This window comes from Mercenaria mercenaria, chromosome 10 (genome assembly GCF_021730395.1).
Source record: "Mercenaria mercenaria strain notata chromosome 10, MADL_Memer_1, whole genome shotgun sequence".
Classification (NCBI taxonomy): Eukaryota; Metazoa; Mollusca; class Bivalvia; order Venerida; family Veneridae; genus Mercenaria; species Mercenaria mercenaria.
The window spans coordinates 41,943,827-41,971,012 of record NC_069370.1 but is presented as its reverse complement, the minus strand read 5'-3'; the positions used below and the strand labels follow the sequence as shown (position 1 = coordinate 41,971,012).

Genomic DNA, 27,186 nt, shown 5'->3' with positions numbered 1-27,186 from the left:
CGAGCGAATTCAATTAGCTTAATTATGATTCAGCAGTGACGTCATAAATGTATGACATTAAGTATGACGTCATAATGATGTGACGTCATATAAAAGTTAATCTCGTCACTCGTAATACTGGGTCAACTCGCTTATTTTGATGATTCTGTTCATAATTAGTTTGCGAGCTGTTAGATTACTAAATTATATATACTTCTCAAAATTCTGATAAAAAATAAACAAATATATATACGTTCCATTGGCTATGCAACACTTTCTAACCATAGAAGGTAAATTGTAACAGCATATGACCCGAATGACGTATTACGCTGAAAATGTAGTACTGTAAAATGCGAATTATTTGCGTTGTTAGAATCGAAATAATAAATATGTTCCAATAATTTTATCAATCAATAAAACATGGGCAGTCGTTTGGATGCGAATAATTAAATCACTCGTGCTACACACTCGTGATTTAATTATTACGCATCCAAACTCCTGCCCATATTTTATTAACTGATAAAATATAGGAACAGATTTATTATTTCTTAATTCACTTACAACAAGTTTGGAACTATAGATGGTTATAATTTCATTTTCCTTCATTTGATACAGCTAAAAGTAATTTTAATACACAAGGCAGTTGACAAACTTGCTGTCCCTCTTCCATTTATTGATGACGATGATGATGATGATGACGACGATAGTGAAAATGGTGACATTTATAACTATCATCATTACAGTTATTGTACAGAAATTATGTAGACAGAGAGTTTCTAGGAAATATAAGAAAAAAGCAGTGTTTTTTTATTTTATTTTATTGCGTAAATTCTCGTTTTGTAGAAAGTTTGTAACATACGGCACATAACAATATATTTCTGATACTTCGTACCATTTCATAAACCTGTTTAGCAACAAAAATAAAAAATAAAATATGAGTGAAAAATAAAAAAAGCACAGAAAATATAAAATGATGGCAGACGATATATTGTGACACATACATTACAACTAGAATTTCATGTATAAATTGTGACCATGTAATTCTGACTCACAAATTGTTTACACGTATATTCAGGCTAAATCTTATGTGTTGCTATCTGTTTTATCATATGCAAGTTAATGACTTGTTTGACTTTGCGAATACATAATGCAAACACTTAAGATCAGAACGCAGTGAAAAAGAATCAAATTTTCATAATTGATACTAATTTTTATTTAAAGTTTCTCAATCATTATATGCATTATATCATATGAACTTATCAAATGGGCCGTGCCATGAGCAAACCAACATAGTGGGTTTGCGACCAGCATGGATCCAGACCAGCCTGCGCATCCGCGCAGTCTGGTCAGGATCCATGCTGTTCGCTAACAGTTTCTCTAATTGCAATAGGCTTTGAAAGCGAACAGCATGGATCCTGACCTGACTGCGCGGATGCGCAGGCTGGTCTGGATCCATGCTGGTCGCAAACCCACTATGTTGGTTTTCTCATGGCGCGGCTCAAATATGAAAATTTTAAAATCGTTCGGAAATAAGACTTATATAATAATTATATAAGTAGATCAAGGCAATTTGCATTTCTAAAACTAAAATGAATGCATTAGGGCTAAAAAGATTGTAGAAGACAGTTATAGATTAGTTCAGACCGGTTATCATTTGGCGATATAATAGACAGAGAATATTATTTGTTTCCGTGTAAGAAGAAAACTTTCACCGCGTGAACACCAGATGGCGATCACATATGCTGTTCACGAGAGAAATTTGACATTTTTAGCATATCTTCGAAACTTTTCCCAGTGAAATTACCTGATACATATTTTATTCTTTCAAAAATGTACTGAAAAACCGTAAAAAGGGCAGACATAGTATTTATAATTATGATTTAATATTAATTAATATCACTGACAAAAGAACATTTTGTTTCTTAAAGAAGTAAACACAAACTTTTCTTTCATACATAAAAGCTTTCAGGTATTTTTGAACGCTGACAATATGCTTTTAAATGATATACTTCTAATCTTTTTTTCTAAAATCAATACTCGCTTATCTATATTCCATATTCTTCCCTGTATTTATCTAAAAGAGATTTGCCAACACGGAAAAAAAACCTTTTCTTGCGAAATGATTTAATTTATTAATTCATTCATTCTTCACCGATGTAAAAGCTATTTTGTATTTTTAAGAAACATTTATCAATTACTTTCGAACTCTAACTCAAATTTATTAGTTCTAACATTCATCATTACACATATACAGAACTATAAATTAAAGACATAACGGGAAATGTAAACGATGTTAAAATACCCCAAAATAATATTTACAATGATTTAAACTTAAAAGTGCTAAGTGTAATGGCAATTTCTGTTGCAAAATTATTGTGCTATTTGGAACTAACCTTTACATGATAATACACAAAACATTTATTTCGTTTTTCAAGGTTTTTTTTATGATTTTACGGATCTAAAATGTTTACTTAAAAATAAAATCTAGTTGCCCTATTCCATTATACAACTACTTGAAATTCTGCTATACATTATGTTAACCATCTACATGCTATTTCTGTCAGTATGAAATCTATGTTATATGCCCCCCGTCGGTTTTGAATATACTTTATCACTCTGTTACATAAAAAAAAAAGAATTTATACAATGTGCATCCAAAACAAAAAATATTGAAATTACACCAAGGAAATAAATATATTACATCTCGTAATTTACCCATATCGGAGAAAAAAAGTAACAGTTAATAAACTGAACGCTGACAACAGTCAATAAACAATTTATGAATTTCATACTCTAATTAGTTTTTGCAATTGTTTCAATAGTTTTCAATATACCAGATACACTGTCAAAAATTAAATAGTTTTGAAATATTATGTAATATACAAAATATCATAAAGATATCACTAATGTATCACCTAATAAAAACACGAAAACAACAACAACAACATTTTTTCAACATGTTAAACAGAATAGAATATTTGCTTATGATTTACCTGAATACAACTAACTGGTGTCGGGATACGCTTTTTGAAACAGAATAAAACTTCTAAAAGTCAAGTAGATTATAACCTTTTTTACCCACTGTTATATGTATAAAATTTGTGCGCAGTTTTTATGAAAATAATTAACAATACTTATCATTTATGAAAGTTTCAGTCAGATTGTGCTTTTTGAAACCGAGTAAATATTCTGCACACTTTTTTCATATTTATACGCATATAATTTGTTCATAAATATTATACATAGTTTGCTGAAAATTCTGAAAAGAAAAACATCTTGTTTACCACTCGTCTGAGAAATAAAAACAACTTTGATTTAACAATATTTTAACATATTTGTTAACGTATGATATTGTTACAAGTAACATCATTAAAGGACACTCTTCGCTTACTTAGAAACTCTCCCTGTTCCTGTAAGTTTCAATCTGACTGACCCGTTCAGTTTTGTTTCATTAATTTAGTGACACTTTTCGTTTCAGTGAAAGCCATAGTAAGTATTCATCGCAACTTATCTTTTTAACTGGAGGTAAATCTGAACACTGTATTCTTTGTTGCGTTATTCTTGCTTACTAAAATTTAGCCAAAAGCTAGAAGCCGTGAGAGGAGTTGAACATTTTATCATCTCTTGTGAACAGACTCGGTCAAACCATTTCTGCTACCATTTTGCTTCGTTCTGTTCTATGCTTCCACTTAACCCTTACCCTGCTAAATTTCTAAAATGGACTGGTCCATCATTCAATCTGGACAGTACCATTTGTTATGTGAAGGGGTGTTCACTGAAAATTTGCTGACTGAATAGCAAACAATGCAGACCATGATCAGACTGCACGGATGTACAGGCTGATCTTGGTCTGCACTGGTCGCAAAGGCAGAATCACTTGCCGCCAGCAGGCTAAGGGTTAATCTTCTCAATCTGCCAGAGGACAGGACTTCCACACATAAGATTAAGATTTTTTTTTAAAACGGAAAAATAGCTATTTCAAAATAATACAAGTACTAAGACAGAAAAATGTGAATTTAAGTCATTTAGAAATGTTTAAGATTTATATGGAATATACTAAACAAAGAGAATTTTTAATTGATACCTGCAAACAGTAAATACAACTGCAACGGAAGATACATTCAGGCTATTTACTGGTAAAGAACACATCAAATTGAATGCAATAATAAATTTTGTTTGATGATTTTTAAAATGCCACGACTTTGACACAAAAGTCAGATACGCTCTGCGTGTACATGTAATATCTATATTATAAAACAAATTAGAGTAATAACACTTTTATATGACATTTATATTAATTTTTGTATTTCAATTAAAAGAAAATTGAGATTTCGTGCAAAACTGGAAATGAATTTTATGGTAATTGTGTCTTTTCGCAGATTTTATTTGTTAAACTATTATTATAGTATAGAAGAACTTCTTCTTCCTTTTCGATAAAAGTCTCTCTCTTGCACTATTAAAACGATATTAACGGAAATATGACTACAATTTATTGTGGTGAACTGTAAAAAAATATATTAAAGATCATATTTAGCATTTTTTAATTCAAAATTTGTAAAAAGAAAGGTTAAAAAAATGATCTAATTTTCACACAGATAGTTCGTATTACTTTACCATTGCCTTTATGATATTATAAACTTATTAAATACATGACTATTAAGCTATACAGCAAATAAGAAATGAATTGACAACTTAAAAAGGAAAAAAATATAGAAACAAACCTTTAATTGCAACAGCTGTAAGTGACATTGATCTATCTAACCAAGTAGGTAAATATGTGAGCCCTCTTGTTAAAAAAAAAGACATCTTGCTGAATGATGTATTTCAAGGAAGATGCTTTTTATCGTAACGAATGACATGCATATCATATAACTTCGTCAGTCATTTATGCAGAACGATTTGAAAGGAAATTAGTGCTGCCCAAGTACAGTTTTGTGAAGATTTACTTAACCCGTATCATTTTGGACAAGACTGATTCTACTTTTGCGACCAGTGTAGATCATGATCAGCATGCACATCCGTGCAGTCTGACCTTGTTCTACATTGTTCGCCATTCAGTCAGTATATTTTTGGTAAGCAACCCTTTTAACAGTTAATGGTACTGTCCAAATTGAAAGATGGACAAGTTCATTATAGAAAATTTAGCAGGGTAAGGGTTAAATGAAGCTGTATGGAGGATGAGAAATTCACTTTTAAATATAATGAGATCATGTCCAATGAGGAAACATCGGTTTGGTGTCAGTTAGTTCTAATAACGTATCATAAATTAATATATTCTTTAAGTTCTTACAGCATGCAAGATATACTTATTAAGTGTCGGCCTTTCAGAAAAAAAACACTTAGGACGTAATGGTGTGGACAGGATAATCAAAGGTTAAAAATTCGTCTGGCGTAAACTACATCAATCTTTAATCTTTGATGTATATCCAACATCATTAATGCATTAGATTAACATTTCAAAAAATGCAAAAAATACTCAAACGCGAAGACTATAAAGTTTAAAAAATAAAATAAAACAATTTGCAATGTATCATTAATTTTGTTAGGTATGTTACGGGTATTCTTATTCAGTTTCCTGATATATACTTGTACTTTCTAACAGACATTCTATCTGTGAAATGGTATATGAACAAGCATTGTGTGTTTAAATATATCATTCTTTGCGGGCAAGTTTATCAAGAAACAATTTATCTTAATATATTCTCGTTTATAATAAATATGAATGAACAAACATGCGAAAAAAAAACCTTACTATTCATATTTACCAATATACAAACATTTTATAGGCATAAAATGGATCAGTCACAATTGCAGTGAAATTTTATATTCACCACATCTCTTCAATAACTTCAAAACATTTATACATACATATATTTCCAAATATTCCATTTGGTTTGAAATGCCGGAATTACTGACATCTTTTTACATGAACACTCGGAGAGATGCTGTTGCATCTAAAATTTTGAACATAACAGAAATGAACACTGAGGGCATACTCTACTGTGATTGAGCATACCGTCTATTTTTGCACCATAGGAATTCCAATATGGCAGTTTGTTACTATAAATAAATAATTGTCATGGCTCAGTGGCGGCTATGTTCCACGTGTCTTTGTGCGTAATGTGAAACACTTTAGTTATGGCACAACCCCGGATTTATTCTTCGACCCTCCTGATGTGCGGAGACACATACGTTTTGAAAATCAAGATTCTCGTTATGAGAGTGACATTCTCGTTCTATTTGACTTGACAACATGAGCGATATCCTAGTCTACACTATCAACTAATTTATGTCAACTTGCCGGCGTTTCCGACGTCGTCGAAGAAGTTGTTGACTTAGATTTAAGATCTGGAGAGCGGTTTGAATCATTTAGTTCTTTTATCGCTTGAAGTTCTTTCTTTTCTTTCATTCTCCTGTTCTGAAACCATATTTTTATTTGTCGCTCAGTCAAGCACAGCATATGTGAAAGTTCAATCCGCCGGCGTCTGGTTAAGTATCTATTGAATTTGAATTCTTTTTCAAGTTCAAGAGTTTGGAATCTTGTATATGTTTGTCTACCACGACGTCGCTGGTTAGAATTTGGACCTGTAAATGGAAAAAGAAACATTTATACGAACATTACAAAGAACATTTACAATCAGTCAAAAACTAATAAACCAAGAACTTCTCAAGATTCCTTAGACTTACTGCCGAAGAGAGAAAGCCTTTGTGCAGACATTATAAACATGGACCTGTTGTGACAGTAGCACAACGTGGCTATTTAGGTGTTAATAGAACATTTTAATATATTCCGGGTTTATTCTGGCTGCACAGCAGTCGACCAAGCGAAACCACTTCAATGCAATGCCAAAATTCTTTAATTCCTGCACGATCTGAATATTTTGTAATTGCCCTGGCCATTTTGTTCCTACTGGCCATTTTGTTCCTACATATCTAATAGCCTTTTCCTAAAACGCTGGGTTACTAAATATTTAAAGCTAGACATTTTCATTTATTCAGTGGGATATACCATGTCTTGATGCCTTTTTTAAAATGTAGTACAAAAGAAAGCACAGTACGTAATGCCAATGCTTTTCTATTTATCTTCGATATATGTCTTTTTCAGGCACACGGTGCAAAATTGTCAGAGACATTCATCCCGGCTGAATAATTTTGCTATTTATTTGATCATTTCGATCCCAATATCTCATAAATATGTTAGATATATTAGATAATATATTCCCAAAACGTATCTTTGACATTGTTTTCCATCGTTTATAATCGCGATAAACGCATGGCACAATTAATAAATATTATTCCATTAGTGGGGATTTAAATACCGAGTTTTAGTGAAATAAGGAATTACGAATAAGCTCTGGTGAAATGTACACAAATGATTTTAACACATTTTTGATGTTATATGCTTAAAAGGCGTTAAATGTTTTGGTTTAGCTTGAATGCAACCCGTGGAGCAACCGTTTGCCCGTGGCTCCAGAATGGCTAGAGGGTTGTGAATCAGCTGAATTTGACAATGAGGATACATCCAGTGTAAACCCGATGCACTTTCTTTAAGAATTTAACTTCACGAAAATTAAATAAGCCAATAAATCATTTTAAGAAAGGTTTAATTGGTTTTAGATGATTATGCCTTGATATTATAGTTTGCACGTTTAAAATGATATTTATTTTTTTGTGACCACACAGGTATCTCAAGAAATCGTCCGTATGTTTATGCATCCTTCGTTTTAAATAATGAATAATTTATTATAATTTGAGACTTTGTATTTTGGCCGAGATAAGAACAATTAGCAATATTAATTTGGTAAGAACCCATAGTCCTATTATATGCAGTTGCGTTAAATCACAGAGGAAAATATCCAAATCTTACAGTGGTCTTGTAAAGCGGGCAAATTCCTTCATCCTAAGTATTGCTTTTACCATATAATTACCATAGAAATAGAATTCATCTTTTAACTAGGTAAAATACTTCAGCAGTTTGCCATTGACATACCTTCCTTCAAAAGAAACTCGGATTAAAATCGTTCTTTTTTTTTTTTTGGTAGTGGACTCATTTTGTTATGTACCTTCGAGACTAGCTGCTGTCAATATCCTTTATATGTATTTGTAGTGGATGCCTTTGGACTTAAACATTTGGTTATGTAACCATCAAAAGATTTGTTTGAGACTTACAGTTTTAAATATCCACGGTCCATACCCGTTTTTATAACTTTTCAAATCTTTCTTTGTTACTTTTTCTTTATTGTAAATATTTTTAAATGTAGTACTATACAGGACTCGGTCGAATCCCTATTAATAATTATTTCTCCAGATAGACAAACAATTGTGACAGTGTGAAAAATCTGTATGACTAAAAGACACGACATCACACATAGATTATATTAATCAAATTGTGTTATTATTGAAAAAGGCATTGGAACAAGACACTTTTATAGACATGTCTACATAAAGGTGTTTAAAAAAACCTGAATATATTGTTACTAAGGTAACAGTTTACGCCTCGGCACACGCCAGTTTGCTTTTCGTTTTATTCTCCTTTATACATACTTTTCATGATAATAAGACATTTTCCATTTACCGCCAATAGCGGCTGAATATATACTCAAGTTTCATAATGACTATAAACACATTTACCCACAGCAAAACAAATATAGGCGCCGTAATTTTACAGCGTGCTGTAATGGCCTTAACGGGCTCTTTTCATTTAATTCCCGTGATGCCTAGACCTTCCCTGCTGCTTAGGAAATTCAGTAATGGGTTTTTGCTATGTTGGTTATTTAGACTTTTGCTTTAACCGCCCAATGTGTAAGTTCTTTTCGCAGATTAAATGGCAGATAGAAATGATTTGGGAAATGAAATAATTGCCAATAATACTTCACATATGGGTTATTATTTGAAAAACACTCAGTAATATGCTTGTGAAAACATGTGTGATCTTCAGCAATATTTCCTTCAAAGAAAAACTTATCAATTATCACCTGCCCGCATAATTTATTACCGTGACGTTACACTTTAGACTTGCATTAATATTTCAAGTGTCTGAAACGAACATGGTCTGAAAACAAGCATGGTTGTCATAGTTGAGCTTTCGCAACGGTAAAACAAAATGTAGCATGTCAACCCTTTGACAACAAGGAAATTCTTTAAGTCCACCCCTGAAAAGTGTTCTTGTTGTGCCGGAATTTAAGTCACAAACCAAAACTACAGCTAAGAGTTACAATTAAATGTGGGCTTTCCAGTTCGGACAACGGATATGATTTTGTTATATATAATATGTATGTATGTATGATGTATAAATGCACGATTATACGTAGTTTTGTAGATAGGTAGGCAGGTAAGTAGACTAGCAGGTAGAAAGGTACGTACGTACGTACGAACGAATGTATGTATGTACTTAGTTGAAGACGTTGAGAAAAAAAATAAGATTTCTATATTCTGTCACTTGAGTCAATGTGGATACTGTCATTAATGATGAAATAATTTATTTTTAATGAATAGTTTTATTTATTTTATCGTAGTCGGGAGAACACAATTACGTTTGATTAGAGGCTAGGGGAATATTTAGTAGTGGAAAAGGAATAGAATTTGAATGTTAATGAATTAATCATAATTGAAACATACCATATTATCAATTCATAACATGCAGACTCCTTCGTATATTAGAAAAAGATAAAAAGTATTAATAGTAATCAAATTAATTTCAAAACTTTCATTTCGAATGATAAAATACAAAGCAATGATTATGCCCATGGTACGAAATAAAACGGGCAATGAGCATAAAAGTAATAAATGCAATAAAATGTAATAACAATCATTATTATTACTAACATTATGATTATCAGTATTAATATGATTGTGATATAACTATTCTGATAATCCTCATTATAATAAAGACGGAAAATAGGTCTGCTGTCAAATTTCCCACAGGCATGATTTGCTGTTTTTGTACTAGTCCAAATTACGCATTGTCTCCAACTGATTTTCATGAATGAAAAAAAAAAAATCATCAATTTAAAGTTTCCTTGGCTAAGGTGATATTTCTGTAATTCGAATGTTCGAAGATTGGACATTTTGTTTGATATTTACCGTAGCTTTTTACTTTATTTTATTTCATGCTGTGTAATTTGTTTATAATTTTTAGAAGACTGATCAATGACAAATGTATCAGAAATAAATTTTTATTTCAGTAATTTGATGCTATAAAATGTCAAACAATGGACCAGTGCTTGCTTGTGTCCAGCTAATGGAAACACATAGTTTCACTTCTTTAATTTTTTATCGATATAGTTCGCAAAAAATGGATATTAAGACCATTAATATTTCCAAATTCATAGAATATAAATCCACATTTATCAGGATTCAAAAGAAAGAAACCAGTATCAACTGCACACTTATTTCTGAGGGTTAAACTTTACACAAACAAAATTATGTCATACATTAATAGAGGTGCAGGTGTGACTTTAAACAAAAAATAGCATACATTTTAAGGTGATGGTAATGTGTGTTTCTAAAGCCTGGACTCCCTGTTAAACACTTTTATCACTGTCATGATGACTAATATTATTTCATTAAATTATACAACTTATTTTTTTTTATTTATCTATACACAGTTAGGGATATCAATCGAATAATTTAAGCCATGCTGATTCATTATTTTCATCAAATGTTTAGATTTATACATTGACGACATGCAGTTGTATACATTTATTCTAAATATTAAAACATTATTGCGGTATTTTTCTTAGCCGTTAGAATTATAGATCCAATAATCATTGCATGTTTAATTTATTCTAAATATCAAAACATCACATCGTTAATTCATTCCAAACAGAAGACCGGCTACGACAGTTGCTTCTGGTTTCCATTCTCAACGGCCAAATGTCTCTAAAGCAGTCTCCTTACAGTAAAGACATTTTTAGCAAGATTTTAATAAATCGTGTACTTTTCATCATTTATAATTATTATATGATTTTAGTTATTGAATTTATTTCGAATATTTTCAGATATTTAGGGCTAATCTGGGTGATAAAAAATTAAAATCGAAAGTAGTAAAATAATATTCGAATTTCTTTTCAACGAGCATGTGACTGTAGGGGTCTTATTGCACTAGGGGAGATAATTACTGCTGTAGGTTTGGGGTCAAATACAAGCTTTCTGAGTCAGCTTGTGTACATAAAACACATATAGAGAAAAAAAAACGACTGGGGGTGGGTAGTAGCATGTCTCTGTAATAAATCTTATCATTCGGATTAAAATTTTCAGACGATGAGTTACAGTAATCAAAGAAGACATGCAAGAGAAATAATAACGATATAATGTGTTCGCGCATGCGTTAAGATGAATAGTAAAATCATACGAATTTTATATTAAATGTTACTATTGAAGAGTATCTGAATTCTCTTGAGAGGAGTTTTGAATGCTCAGGAAAGTATATTTCTTATAGCCAAGTAGAAGATCTGTGACACCTGCAGAGACTTCAAAGCACGAATTTTGTTGAATAGTATTTTACGACTATCCATTGGTGCAATGATACAACAATTAGTTCTGGCACTTAAGAGTGACTGTTTTTTCTTCAATTTCTGCAGATTTAATGATGTAATTTATAGTGATAGCTTTTTGAAAGTGTCTTGTTAAAAAGTAACTGGTGCAATATTTCCGCTGGTGAATGGAATATGGTCAAAGAACATGCATCTTTACTAAAACCTGTCTCTATAGTAGTAGAAAATGACATCGTTTTGGTCAAGATGCTTCTTCTTCAGTGACAGTATCTTTACCAAAACAACAGTAGAAATTTGACATTAGTGTCCGACAAGATATTTGCGCTAAAATGACTGTACTGACTCCTTCAGATTACACCTGCAGAAATTTTAACAAATTTGCTTGTTTTGAAGTGACATCATTTGGTGTCCACTTCCGTATTGGCCAAAATAGTATCCTTAAAATTCTTATATTTTAATAAGGATTTTTCTTTTTGAAATAAAAAGACGTTACATATTTTGGTATATATATTAAACTCAAATCTTACATTCTCATAATTACAGTACATAAATTGTATTTAACAAGGAAAAAAGTACTGGACAAAATACGGACAGGAATTTCAAACATTTCTTTCAATAAATATTCTAAAAAACGACCGTAAGTATATTCTGTCAAGGTTAGACAGGAAAGTGAACATTTTTAGTATACATCTTGGTGAGCTATTTGTCGTGAAGTGAAGTCGATGACGACATAAAATGATTATAAATCAAAATAATCGTACTGTTTTTTTTTTCTACTTTAAAAATATCAATAGGGATGAAATGCGAACGATGGAATAGCATGCAAAAGAACCGTTTTACTGGTTCTATAATACTATATCATCATTAGATTGTGAAACGATAAAGACATATTTCTGGCGATCTATTACCAAAGCTGTTAATAACAGGAAGAAATATTAACCGAAAGGTCTCTTGTCCTAATGCCACAAGTTACTGTCTTTTTACCAATAAGATTTTAATGGAAAGTATTAAATTCTGCATTCTAATCGTGTGCCTTGGAAGTCATTAGCCAGCAAAATACAAAAAAACACAAAACTAACGGAGATCAAAATCTTGAAACTACTATTAATCGTGAAAAGCGGCTCTTGGAAGCGCCTTCCGCACATGCCATATTATTGTGATAGGAAATCTTTAACATTAATGACAGCTGTATTTTTTTTAACTGATTCTGTCACCAAAAACGTTTGTTGCGAAATCAAAAACACTTTTTATTCTACAAAAATAAGACATCAAAACATCTGTTGTATATTCAAAACACTACTGCTTGGACAAGCATAAAATTTGAAATGTTTTATTTTAATTAAAACGACATAAAATACTTTTTAATATTTTAATTGATATGCTAAATTAACTTTTAAAAATAGAAAGACATATTCGTATTAACCTTTTAAGGGTTACGCCACTTCACAAAAAAAAGGTATTTTCTAATGCGTTGAAAACAAAGGCTACACTCAAGTCACTGTTAATCTTTATATTTTATGTGTTTGAAAAGCAATTAACCTTAAACCTTTCCTTCAATTTATTAGCGACCTCTATTAACCGCCGAACATCGGGTGTAATTGTTAATATAATATGGTCATGTATCATTTGTAAGTATATTAAACAACTGGTAGCCAAGTTATCACATCTCTCGGCAGCTCATGGTGTAAATTACACAAGGATATTTTTTTTATTTCTAATTTTGCTGTAGTGTGTTTGAATGCTTTCTCACACTGTTTCATTCATCCTTACTCAAGCGGGAACTTTGATCTTTTATGCAGTTGCGTGAGATTAACTAATTATTTATGCCGTTTCCATGTACCTCTAGAATATGAATTTGATATGCTTTATGTCTTGAGGGCTTTTTGCAATCGATACATCATAAATTATGTAGAAGACAAGATAGGTTCTACACAGTCGATGTCATTCAGGTCTTAAGTGCGTTATGCCCACAATAGCCGAGTGATTGCTCTTACCACTTAATGATATCACGTTGTAATCGACAAGACGTTTGGCTATCATGTGTCTAAATGAAAAACATGAAAACTACTTTTCATTTGTTGAATCTCAGACCACACATAGTCTCTATCAATATTTGATTAATTAAAAATGTTGGGTGTTGCTTTGATGTCAAGATAAGCAAAATATTCCTAATGAAAGTTTTACTTATTTTTTGTTTATTACAGTCACTGTTTTTATTGTGACCCCTGCGGCCTTGCCGAGTAGCTTATCAGTTTCGACAAGACGCCAAATGGTAAACCGATATATGGTACGACATGTATACCAATACAGACTGAATTTTGATCTTTGAATTGCACAATACAAATTATGTCTACCATAATCTGCCTCAGTACTTTACTTTTGAGACTTTTATCTAAATAAAATGATTACTATTATACTATAGTTTGCTAACATATGGTGTATATTATAATTTACTTCACATTTTACAGAAACCCGAGTCAACCATAATAAAATTGCATATCTTGTTTAAATATAACGTATACTATAGCTAGCTGAACCTTTAGCCTGCTGGCGGCGAGTTATTCTGCCTTTGCGACCAGTGCAGACCAAGATTAGCCTGCACATCCGTGCAGGCTAATCATGGTCTGCACTGTTCGCTATTCAGTCTACAAATTTTCAGTGAACACCCCTTCGAATAATAAATGGTATTGCCCAAATTGAATGATGGGCCAGTCCATTATAGAAATTTAGCAGGCTAAGGGTTAAATGATTTATACAACACCATGCCATAATCCGCTTTTGCTATTAAAACAGTATAAAAAGTTTACTCATCTAGGGAGTTTCCAGTTCTCTTGGTTCGTGACGCAATTTTATTTGATATTTTAATGCCAATTGCTTTTTTCTCGTTTCGAACGTTATCATAGTAGACAAATCTCACTGTCTTGCTGAAATCGCCTGATTACACCAGTGGTCGATAAGCAATTTAAGAATTACTGTCTGATAGTAAAACGAAAGCGTTTTTTTCTTAATCACTAAAGCCTTATGGTACATTTGCTGTTCCGAATATTTTATCTGATTATTGTTTAGGAGTGTTTTAAGTAACATTGTAATATTGTAAGTTTCTATGTAATGCAAGGACCAGAAGAAAATATTATAAACATATCAATATCATTTCAATATATTATATTCCTCGATTAAGAGAAGTCAATCACGTTTTGATAATTAGGAACACACAAAACCAGATAATGAAATATAACTTAAGGAGAAAAACAATTTCTTCTCTGAAATGAACAGGTTCTTCACACTGTGTGTGCAGAATATTTTCTCTGTGACATGGCCTTTCTCATCTCCTTGAAATGGAATCCAAATGTACCACAATGGCTATTGAGGACCATGTAAAATTGTGACAAATGCTTTAGCCGCTTTAAAGCAAATATTAAACAAAACGCTTAAGCTTTAACTTTTACATTTGAGTTTTGTTACATTCGATAAGGAAGTAAATAATTTCTTTAAATTCATATTATTTGCGTCGAAAGTAATTTATATTGTTCATGCCTCAGAAACCTTTTTCCGATACTATCTAAATACAGTGTAATAATAATCTCATATCAATGCTTTAAAAAGAACACAAAACAGACTCTCAGAGAACACATGACCTACACCGACAATCAGAAGGCCATGAATTACCAAATTGTGATAAATTATGTAACACCTTTTGGAAATTTGCGTTATAGTATATAAATATATCAGATACACTGGCTTTGTAAATATATGTATACAAAATTAAAAGCATGAATGTGTATTTTCCTCGTGCTCCTATACAATTTACTTTCGTTCGTGAAACCTGTGTGAACGAGGCTTTAGCAGATGTTTGTTATATTCAGGAATTATAAACTTAGATAAAGCCGTTTTAGCAGGCTTTAACGTAAATCAGAACTGACAATATAGAACGCATATTGCATTTCAAAGCTGTATTTAATCGTAATGATACGTAATAAAGCACGTTATTATCACCCAACCTGCATTGCTTAAATTTCTATGCAAACCCGAAACGACTCCGTTTGTAAAATTAATTGGAAGTTTCAATAAAGTCCTTTGTTCTGCACTATGATGTTGATAAAAATAATTATGAGATAGTACTAGTCTGCACCTCTTTAACGAAGGACATGTCAAAGTTAATTGCACACTGACCTTAAACCAACCACCCAGGATTACATTATTATTGCATAATATGCTCTACAGTGCCTTCACCACAACACATGGCCCATTTGAATGTTATGCTATACAAATCTGTTGTTGTTTTAATTATATGTTGCCCGATGCAATTAACTCAGTATGTGTATTTGCCATTGTATGGTGTGTCTGGAGTAGACAAATATTCAGAATTGATTGCAGCCATGTTACAATCAAAGCGTATAATGCCAAATAATTGTTCGTAATTTCTTTTCAATTAGAAACGAAATACCATCCTTTTTTATGTGAGATAAAGTAATACAATAGTGTATATATGAAATCAATACACCTTCGTACGACAGAAGCTCAAATAAAAGTGGAATATCATATATCCGTCTTCTATTTAAAAAATGAATATACTAATCGCTCCTGTCTTATCGCGAAGAAGCATGTGATAAGTTTGTGTTACGTAATTGAAGTTTTTACGATCTTCCATAAATTTGGGACATGGGAAGCGATATTTGAGGAATTGGCACCAGACCAAAAAGATTCTGATATGCAGACCCCTTAGATAAGGTCATAAAGAATTATCTCCGCAATAAAAATCAATCGCAACTTGTTTTTTTATTCCAGCGATCTACCATTTATGACCAATGTATGTCAGATTAAGTGTTGACTGCGTTAACAAGCATGCATACAAGCAATTTACAAGGATGTATGTTAATGCGAGACATAATTTTAGCCTTGTTAACCAATTAATAAAAGCTGAAGTGGTATATAAGGACAAGCATTGTTTTAATACACATATGAAAACAACCCTTGAACTAAACACACCTGAATAAACTGGTTGACATATAAAAACATGCCCACTATTAAATTTACACGGTATAACTGTATCAGTTAATGGAACCAGAATAGTTTTTTTCTATACTGGAGAAATGTGCCGCTCGTCTAAAAATGAAAACATGATGTTATTATTTTGGGCTAATATCATTTATCTATACCGTAATCCCACTTTTTCATTAAGGTTTTGTCAGTTGAAAAGCACACACGATGCCAACATATACAGCCGGGTAGAGGTTTTATACAGGTACATATCTGAGACTATCGAACCCATTTCAGTCTTTTCCTGGTCGAATTTTATTTCAGGTGATTAATCTAATGGTTTTCCAAATATTACCTTCATAAATGAAACACCCTATTTTGTCACTTAAAACTGGCATGCAATCAGTGTTTAACTCAACCGCAGTAAATCTGATTGTTACATGTACGTCACTTTGCACGAAGCCAACAAGGTTAATCAATGCCCGCAATCGAGTGCTATTGATCTGTAATCATTTCCTTTAACAAAATCTACTAATTGCCGCATGGTGAGTTCCATCACTGTTACTCAGCAGTTACTTACTAGCTTTCGTTCAATAAAGGCTATCTATCTGCCCAGCCAGCTCGTATGAGAGGCATTTTGATAAAGCATTGCAGTGGAAGTAATTCCGATTTAGCGGATTTTTCGGTGACAATTTGATCAAACGATTATCAACCTATTCTATAACTTTGGAACATGGTTGTGACAAAGGGTGGGCCAATTGCTTAAAACTAAACAGCAGTGGTGCCAATGAATGTTCCGAAGCGGCGGTTGCCCCAGTGTTCCTTTATATTATATTTGTTTTATCTTTGTTGTCTATGTCCGTCCTTTTGTCCATATGGCCCTCCTGCTTAGCTCAACAGGGAGAGCGTAGATCTACGGATTGCGGGGTCGTGAGTTCGATTCCCGGACCAGGCGTATGTTCTCCGTGACGATTTGATAAAAGACATTGTGTCTGAAATCATTCGTCTTCCACCTCTAATTCATGTGGGGAAATGGCAGTTACTTGCGGAGAACATGTTTGTACAGATTCCAGGTTACATATAAAAACACAGGTTAACTGTACACCGTTATTGTTGAAAAACGACGTTAAACCCAAAACAATCAAACAAACAATTTTTGTCTATGTATATTCTATATAGATTTTCATGATGTGTACATGGCCTGTCTTTGGGTTTCAGTGTTGCTTAAACTGAATTAACGCATGCGTCTTTATCTGACAATATTTTTTATTTCATTTTAGCATAAAAATAAGAAATCAAAGAAGACTTAGTTTGGTTTGATACTGAACCGAAAGAAACTAAAACATATGCATGAGTCACTAATTGCATTACTTTTCTGAAACGGTTTTTTAGTATTCAAACGACTAGTAACATGACTATAAAATTAATCATCTGAATCAGAAAATGTCATTTAATTCCACTAGCAAACACGTTAGAAGAAAATTACACGACACTTCCTTTTTCGTAATTTTCTCTGCAATCGAGAAACAAATATCAACATTTCAATTAAATACGTCGTTTTTCTTTATTTTGTTTAGCGTAGTTTTGTAATAACTAAATAACCAACGATATTTTACACTCTTATTATATGGTATCATATAACAATTGAAACATTTTATTATTTTGTCATATATCTATATAGAAACTACTGAAATATCATGATAATGGTATAAATATCTCTTGTTATACGTGGTATAAAAGGCGTCATATATGATATTGCCAATCGTATCATTTTACACAAATTAATATCATTTTTTTTCTAAGTTTATAAAGAAAATGTTCTTCTCACAACCCATAAATCTCACTAACTAAACGAAAATGACAATGTTAGGAATTTATTGCTTAATAATAAGACATTTTTGATGATTATTTCTCAACCCTGTTGTTAGGCATTATCCAATTAATTTTCTCTAAGATTCCAGTTACAGACTGTTGTATAGATGTGTATGTTTGATTTCATATTATACATGATATAATATCTTGAAATTATTTACCAATTTGTGCAGCCTAACGATCAGGTTAAACGTATTGAAAACATGTACTAATTAGAATGGGTATCAAATAACAAGTAGATAGTAAAATAATGAATAATTATGTATGTGGCAAGATAATGAGTAGCATTGTCAGTGTTCTTTACACTCTTTAATATTTCTTTAGATAATTTACAATCCCGAATCTCATTATTATGATATAGGCTTCTCAATTTCTTTGGAATAATTCCGCATTTGTTAGAGCTATCATTTTGGAATGTATTCTATCCCAAGACGCTGAATTTTAAGAATATTTTTACAAAAATAAATGTAAATATGGGATATAGAAGAAATGTTTGTTTGTTTGTTTTGGGTTTAACGCCGTTTTTCAACAGTATTTCAGTTATGTTACGGAGGGCAGTTAACCTAACCAGTGTTCCTGGATTCTGTACCAGTACAAACCTGTTCTCCGCAAGAAACTGCCAACTTCCCCACATGAATCAGAGGTAGAGGACGAATGACTTCTGACATAATGTCTTTTATCAAATCGTTAGAGAGAACATACGCCTCGCCCGGGGCTCGAACTCACGACCCCGCCATTCGTTTTAGGCTCCCTATTGAGCTAAGCGGGCTAAGCTAACCATAGACGAAATGAGACACGTTAGTTTACCTACAAGTAGATATTGATACCTTTTCAGTAGTTAGTTTTAAAACAATTAAAACGGAATATCTCCCAGACTAGTATAATACCTGATGCCTTTCACGCTCCTAGAAACAACATTTTTACACGAAACATTTATGAAATATGATCCAAATTAGTTGCAGTTCAAATACATTTTTAATCGACAAAACAATCTACTCAGAACAACATCGGCAATGTACATTTTCGTTATGGTCCCAAATTTTGATGTACCATGGTGTAGGATGTGCTCTATGTTGTAATCCAATGCAACTATTTTTGCATGATAAACACAGTTACTACCCCGGTAATTTGAATTACAGCGTTAAACTTCTGATTGCTACCCAAGAAAAAACTAAAAAGCGATATTTTGACGGTTGACCTCGGGAGAAATCTTAAAATGGCTTTCGATTCAAGTTTAGCATTCGAGTTTCAAGTTTATTTTTCAAACTGAAGTCAACACACGGAAAATAACATGTGTAGATTGCAAATATGGACCAGATATCCAAGATTTCTGGTTTACACCAACATAAGAAACTTTAAAGTTATCTAATTACTGTAAAAAAACATTTATTTTTAATGAAACAACGCTACGTAAAGTTAAGAATCACTACCGCAATTTTGAATTAAGTGTATTGCTCGGGCGTTAGAGACTTTCAAAAATCGTTTTTAAAATGTAGACAATACATAACTATGTCTACAAGAAACTCCAGCACAAAATACATGATCTTCATCTCTTCTTAAATGTAGAAACTAAATCTTTTATAGAATCTTACGACCTAGTGTCCTTTTTATGTCATGCGTTTTTTTTTTCATACCATACTTCTTTTGTGACAAATGCGGTTTTGACATGTCTAGTTAAATAGCACAGAAAATCATTAGAAACAAAACATGAACTATTTAAAGTAATTGTATTATCTCCTATGTGATATTAGATAGAAATGTGTCATGGAGGTTTTTATAAACATTAGAACGCCCTACATTTTGCTAAAGGTTGCGTCAGTGACAAGTAAGCAAAATGCCCACCTGTTCAGCTAAGCAAACCTTCAATTGAGGCATGTTATAAACATCTCACCATCTGAACACATTCTGCGATAGTCTGATGTATTGCATGATTTGTTTTACACATTCAGCGCTATATTCAGTAGTATTTAAATGTGTTGTTATCAAACCTTGAACTTCTTTTACATCTTTGGGCTTCCGTTGCCGAGTGGTTAAGGTCGCTGACTTCAAATCACTTGCCCCTCACCGATGTGGGTTCGAGCTCTACTCAGGACCTATAATTCTTCATGTGGGAAAGCCTCATATGGCTTGCGGAAAGTCGATGGTTCTACCCAGGTGCCCGCCCACCTGAATAAGTAATACCCGGAGGGGTATACATAAATGAACACAATAATAGCAAACTAAAAAGGTAAAACGTTTAACATAGGCAGAGCCACACATCACCTGTAGTGGAAATCACTCAGTTGACAAACAGACACTAATACACATGCAGAAAGAACATAGGACATCGTGGCAAAACCACGACTGGGAATTTTAAGTTAAACCCACACTGTAACCACTCTGATAACTAGCCTTTTAGTACCTCTAAAGCCATGGGACCAAAATCCGGCAAACATTTCACATGTCACAGCATTAATTCAAGACCTAGTGTTTTTCATTGATTTCAAGCATTAAGTCAATGTTTCATTATAAAAGAATAAACCAGTTTTACCACATTGTCCGGGAGGAATGACCATTGACCTAATGAAACTCTACATAACTTGAGTGATTTGTATTGAAACGTGATAAATAAAAACTGTATCAGGACAATTTCAATTACCAATAATGGAAAACAAACGTTTGTTTCACCGTTTGTTCTCAAGCTTTCCTAATAATGTTTTCAAAGACGTCTGCTTCTATTTCATAAAATCGTTCCAATTTTTTTTTTGGTTGGGTTTAACGTCACACCGACACAATTTTAGGTCATATGGCGATTTTCCAGCTTTGATGGTGGAGGTAGACCCCAGGTGCCCCTCCGTGCATTATTTCATCACGAGCGGGCACTTGAGTAGAACCACCGACCTTCCGTAAGCCAGCTGGATGGCTTCCTCATATGAAGAATTCAACGCCCCGAGTGAGGCTCGAACCCGAGTGAGGCTCGAACCCACATCGATGAGGGGCAAGTGATTTGAAGTCAGCAACCTTAACCACTCGGCCACGGAGGCCCCTTAATTATGAGGACCCGTTATAGAAGCTGTGAAATTCTCTTAATTTTCGAGTGATCAAAGATCAGGTTAAATTCATAAAAGGCTGCAATTACTTGTCAATTTGCAAACTTTTCACAAGACATTCGCCCTTTTCGAACGTTTATATAAAACTTTATAATTATTTATATTTCAGGTAATTTACCTTTGGCATCTCATGACAAACGCTTTTCATCATTTAGTAAAAACTTCTAATTTTCATGTGTTTTCATAACATACAATCAGTCAATAACTATATACAAAAGCCGTCTTAAGAAATTTTATAATTTCATGAGATCTTAAAATTTTCTTTTTTCGTTATTGTTGTGCGATCTGGAAGTCAGTCTATTCATGATTATGATAACCTAACCTACGTCTTCCGGGTTATCGTAATGGTATTTTTGCCATCAGTTACATAACTAGATTTTAAAGTCAAAATATTCTCTGAAAGTAGTATTATATGTTTCCAGGACTTTATATATTATATGAATGTGGTTTTCTGATAGGTTGTGTTCCAGTCTGACTAAAGTACTTGATCTTCAAAACGAAGATCTGAGAACGACCCATTCACATTCGTCTTCTGTATATTTTGGATTTCCAATATTGCTATTTTTATTTTCGCACATCTATTTTTATTTGAACCAATCAGACAACTTGTTCGAATGTCAAAGAGTAAGAAAGATTTGCAGTCAATCCAGGGCTCGAACCCGGGACCTCTCGCTTACAGAGTCAAGTGCCCTACCGACTGGCCCTACCGACTGAGCTAAGCGACTATCTGTCATCTTTCGACATAAAAATTGTAGATATCAATAACCAATGCTTTTTAAAGCTTGCAGAATGTTGTAAGTTAGCTTTTGATTTGCTAGCGGAAGGGTCGTCAGAACGAGGCTATCAATAGCTGGTTGTCAGATCCTAAGCGTAGCGTAATAGGAGATGTACTTTAGCCAGATTGGGTTGTGTTCAATACAATGACTTATTTCTGCTTCGATTAACTGAGTAAATTTATATATCACTCCTGGGTCAATTACAGTTTCTTTAATTCACTCCAATCTTCTGATCGTGAGTGAAAACCATTAAGAAAAACTAGTTCAGGAAAAAGAAGGTAGATTGAGCTAATATTTCCTTGATCTATATATAGGCGTGTTTGACAGTCAGCGGTATAATTTACAAGAAGATGCATCGAAAGCAGAGAACCGAATGATAATAAACTCGGTTTACATGTATTTTAGACTCTAGTATATCTGTCAGTGGCAGATGGATATAGAAATACAGTTCGTCCATAAGTCCTGGCGATACTTCAAAATCGTAGATGGTTTCATGACGACATTTAATACAATGATAGACTGCAATGAAAGGAAGTATTAAAGGTATCAGAAATAACTCCTTGAATAACTTTCGAGTTATTCCTCTCCCAAGTTCTTCAATAACTACAAATATGTAGTTTATATACTGTTATTTAAAACGGAAATAGGAAAAAAAATGATGATTGTTAGAACCATAATGTTATCTGAAGTAGTTTTGAAGTTCCCTCCCCTTTTGAATGTTTACAACATTTGTTCAATAACCTTGCAGCGTATGAATGGAATTGAGTAATGTATTAATAAATTGGAAAGAGTAACCAAAATATTAGCTCAATTAATTAATGATTTATCTCCCCTTCCACTATAACACACAGAGATGGGGAATATGGCTGTTTCGTAGCCTGCTCTAATTCATATGCAGCCACTTCCTTTGATTTAACCTTTTGCCTGCTGGCGGCTAGTGCAGATCCGTGCAGGCTGATCATGGTCTGCATTATTCGCCTTCAGTCAGTAAATTTTCAGTGAACACCCCTTCGAATAATAAATAGTATTGCTCAAATTGAAATGATGTACCAGTCCATTTTAGAAATTTAGAAGGCTAAGGCTTAAACTAGAAGTTACATATGTGAGCATATCAAAATCAAAATCAGAAAAATACAACATTCTTTCTTCATATTATTGTAACACGATATGCCATAAAATGCAGTGAACTGATTTTTTAAAAGTTGAGCAATAAAGGAAAATATGTATATACTAAACATATGTTTCAAGGTGTTCAAACTATCGATTAAGATTAAACTAAGATACCGTTGAAGCAACGTTGAAGTCTGAATCTTTTGGACACAGCTGGTATAATTCTAATACATGTACACGTATATATAATCATTTTGCTATATTTACAATAATTTGCTTCAGCAAAAACATCTGAAAAAAAAAGTTTTCGAAGTACAAAGAAGAACTACATAAAACAGTAAAATATATACCTGGGTTTTAGGGATAAACTGAAACCTGTTTGAAAATATAGAACCGGGCCTCAGAAGAATATTTACTCGCGATATTAAAGATATATTAGGCAAAATTCCATATTTGAAAATATGCACAATCAGTTCATATTATCAATGTAAAAATAAAATTAACATGTTTGCGTGTATAATCAGTATTGTGTGCTTGCCCTTATCATTCTGGACACGACTGATACCGCTTTTGCGACCAGTGTAGATCATGATCAGACAGCACGGATACTGATCATTATCTGCACTGTTCGCTAATCAATCAGTATGATTTTGGTAATCACCCTTTTTAACAGTTAATGGTTCTGTCCAAACTGAAAGATGGACAAGATCATTATAGGAATTTAGCAGGGTAAGGGTTTGGTTTAAAATAGTGCACTCCAAATATATGTATAGCTCTGTGCAGTGTGAATGTGTATTACCATTAAAAGACTGGAAGTTTTTAAAAATAATTGAGCCGCGCCATGAGAAAACCAACATAGTGGGTGTGCGACCAGCTTTGATCCAGACCAGCCTGCGCATCCCAGTATAGTATGCTCTGTGCAGTTGAAAGTATTACATTAAAACTGAAGTGAAAGATGACTTTCCACTCGGATGCGAGCTGGCTGAAATATAGCGTCGCAAAACTATGTCATACGCTAAATTCATCTGATTTTTTGTTTTCTACAATTAAAGTTGGCATCTAAAAATAAATTAAGTAATTAAAAGATGAGCGCAGATCGCGGGGTCGTGAGTTCGAGCCCTGGGCGAGGCGTATGTTCTCCGTGTCTGAAATCATTCGTCCACCAACCCTGATTCATGTGGGGAAGTTGGCAGTTACTTGCGGAGAACAGGTTTACACTAGTACTGCCCGCCGTTACACAACTGACATATTGTTGAAAAACGGCGTGAAACCAAGTAAGGACACGTGACACACGAACAAGCAGGGAAGTGACACCGGTGCATCATCAACAGGCGTTACGAATTACCTTCGGCTACTAGGTTGCATTTAGGTTTTACGAATGAAGAAATTACGTACACGAGCGCTGCTTTGTCCTAGTTTGTTGTAAGGTTCGGACAAAATGAGCCGCGCCATGAGAAAACCAACATAGTGGTTTTGCGACCAGCATGGATCCAGACCAGCCTGCGCATCCGCGCAGTCTGGTCAGGATCCATGCTGTTCGCTTTCAAAGACTACTGCAATTAGATAAACTGTTAGCGAACAGCATGGATCCAGATCAGACTGCTCGGATGCGCAGGCTGGTCTGGATCCATGCTGGTCGCAAAGCCACTATGTTGATTTTCTCATGGCGCGGCTCAAATTCTCATCTATAACTGGATTACTTTGCAAACTTTGTTCAGGTACATCTAATTAAAGATTATTTGATGAAAAGAAACAATGATATTACAAACAGAGGAGCTCATTAGAGGCGAGATTTTCAGAAGGATAATGTAACCTCGGGGGCCTTTTCTCATTATTAGTAAATATTAGGTTTTATACTGCTTTGCAGTCACAGGCAAGTTATATGATTGGAGCAAAAACTTGAATAATTATTAATAAAACTCAATAACGCCAACCAGGAGAGGCATTTCTTGAACACTTTTTGTGTGTGATTGACGTTAACACAAAACTATGCAAGCGGATTGTTTGCATTTAGAAATGCAATACATGTTTTTGGCAACACTACGAAACAGCTGAATCCATTAACCCATATTCCATGATGTAAATGCATGTTCTTTTCTGTTTTCGGCCCTGATCAATATTCCATTGTGGCGCAAAAATCCAGTCATGGTTCTGGATAAAAGGCAGCACAACCTCCGTCCGGGGAAAACATACATCCATTATCAATTACAAGCGGCACATAAATATTCGAGGGGATCTTTACACTCAATTGCATGTGATAATGGGACATTAAATGTTTCAAATCAATGAAATGAAGACGGCTATATGATTTTTGTTGGATATTACGTCAACAAAAAATTCAGTACAGTGTATGTCCCCACAGAGGAAAACGAAATTTGATACTTTTATATGCTCGGTTTTCTGACAGAGCTCAACAGGATAAGCGAATTTATTAGGCAGGACGACAAATGTACCAATTTTCGTGTGATGTAGACCTTATAAACTAACACAGAAATTGATTTTGTTGAAATGCATAAAAGTTGCTTACTACTTTGTCATCCAAAACGCATTTTGGCTGACTAAAATATTCTAGTATGAAGGACATTTTTATCTATCATTGATGCAGTGATACAGATAAATTTATTTCGACAGAAAAAACAGCGGCCTATAATAAAAACCACGAAAGTGCATGTGTGAAAGTAACTATTTAGATAGATACAGCTTAATAAGCTATTCAATTAACCTTTAGCTTGCTGGCGGCAAGTGATTCTACCTTTGCGACCAGTGCAGACCAAGATCATCCATGCAGGCTGATCATGGTCTGCACTGTTCTCTATTAAGTCAGTAAATTTTCAGTGAACACCCTTCGGAATAATAAATGCTGTTGCCCAAATTGAATGATGGACCAGTCCATTTTAGAAATTTAGCAGGCTAAGGGTTAAATAAGTTTATAGTGACGTTCAAAACACCATCATAATAAAAAGCAAGTAACAACATTGAATATTAAATAAACATAATCAATTTTACCGAATTCCTCGCCACATTTCTCACTTAGCTTACACACAGTATTAAATTTACTTAGATTTATCGACATTCCTGGTACAAGTGTAATTATCATTTTTCACAATTTAAATTTATGTCTTTAATATGCATTTGTAGGTGTTTTTTATATCCTATTCTATTTCATGCTTTCATTATGGTCGATCGGCAAAATCGGTAGTAACACAAGCATTATCTAAACAAACACATTAAGTAAACAAACTCCTTTGGTCTGTTGCAGATTTTACAGAAAATGTAAACATAATCAACACGGCCATTTGAAGTACGCAAAACTTCAAAGGTTACTCTGGTAAACTATAAAACCCCGGAATAAGCTAGGGTCGTAAATTCATTCAAAATCATTAACGCTGATCTATAGATTCATGAAAGGCTTTATGTAATCTATTGATTTCAAATTTGATAAATTATTTTTTGCTGTCTTTTTTTTTATTCTTTTGTGATATTTCAACAACTATGTGACTGGTTTGAAATTTGTGGGTGGCTTTTAATTGACTTTGTTATGAACCAAGAAGTATTCATTTTTCTTTCTTAATTAATGTATGTGTGTGTGTTTGGGTTTAACGTCTTTTTCAACAATTTTTCAGTCATATAAACGACGGTGTCTACTTGTAGCAGTGAGCACAATGCCCAACTTTATAGTGCTGCCTCACTGGAATATCACGCCGTAGACACGTGACATGATACCCCACCCAGTCACATTATACTGACACCTGGCTGACCAGTCCTAGCACTATCCCCTTCTTAATTAATGTAGTCCAGGTAGTAGTGTTCTTATTAGGAATATAAAAGTTTCTGTATAATATTTTGCATAAGAATTGAAGAATATCTGAATAAGGTAATTATTTATGC

At 33.3% G+C, this 27,186-nt stretch overlaps 1 protein-coding gene across 1 annotated transcript in view; it reads right to left on the bottom strand.

Moving 5' to 3' along the window:
- Positions 1-920: 920 nt before the first annotated feature.
- Positions 921-27,186, bottom strand: part of LOC123561810 (homeobox protein Hox-A7-like) — a 43,635-nt gene continuing 17,369 nt past the window's right edge. Inside the window, exon 2 of the mRNA XM_045354413.2 lies at positions 921-6,564. Coding sequence (XP_045210348.2) covers positions 6,272-6,564 — 293 coding nt within the window. The 3' untranslated portion in view covers positions 921-6,271. The remainder of the gene's footprint in view (positions 6,565-27,186) is intronic.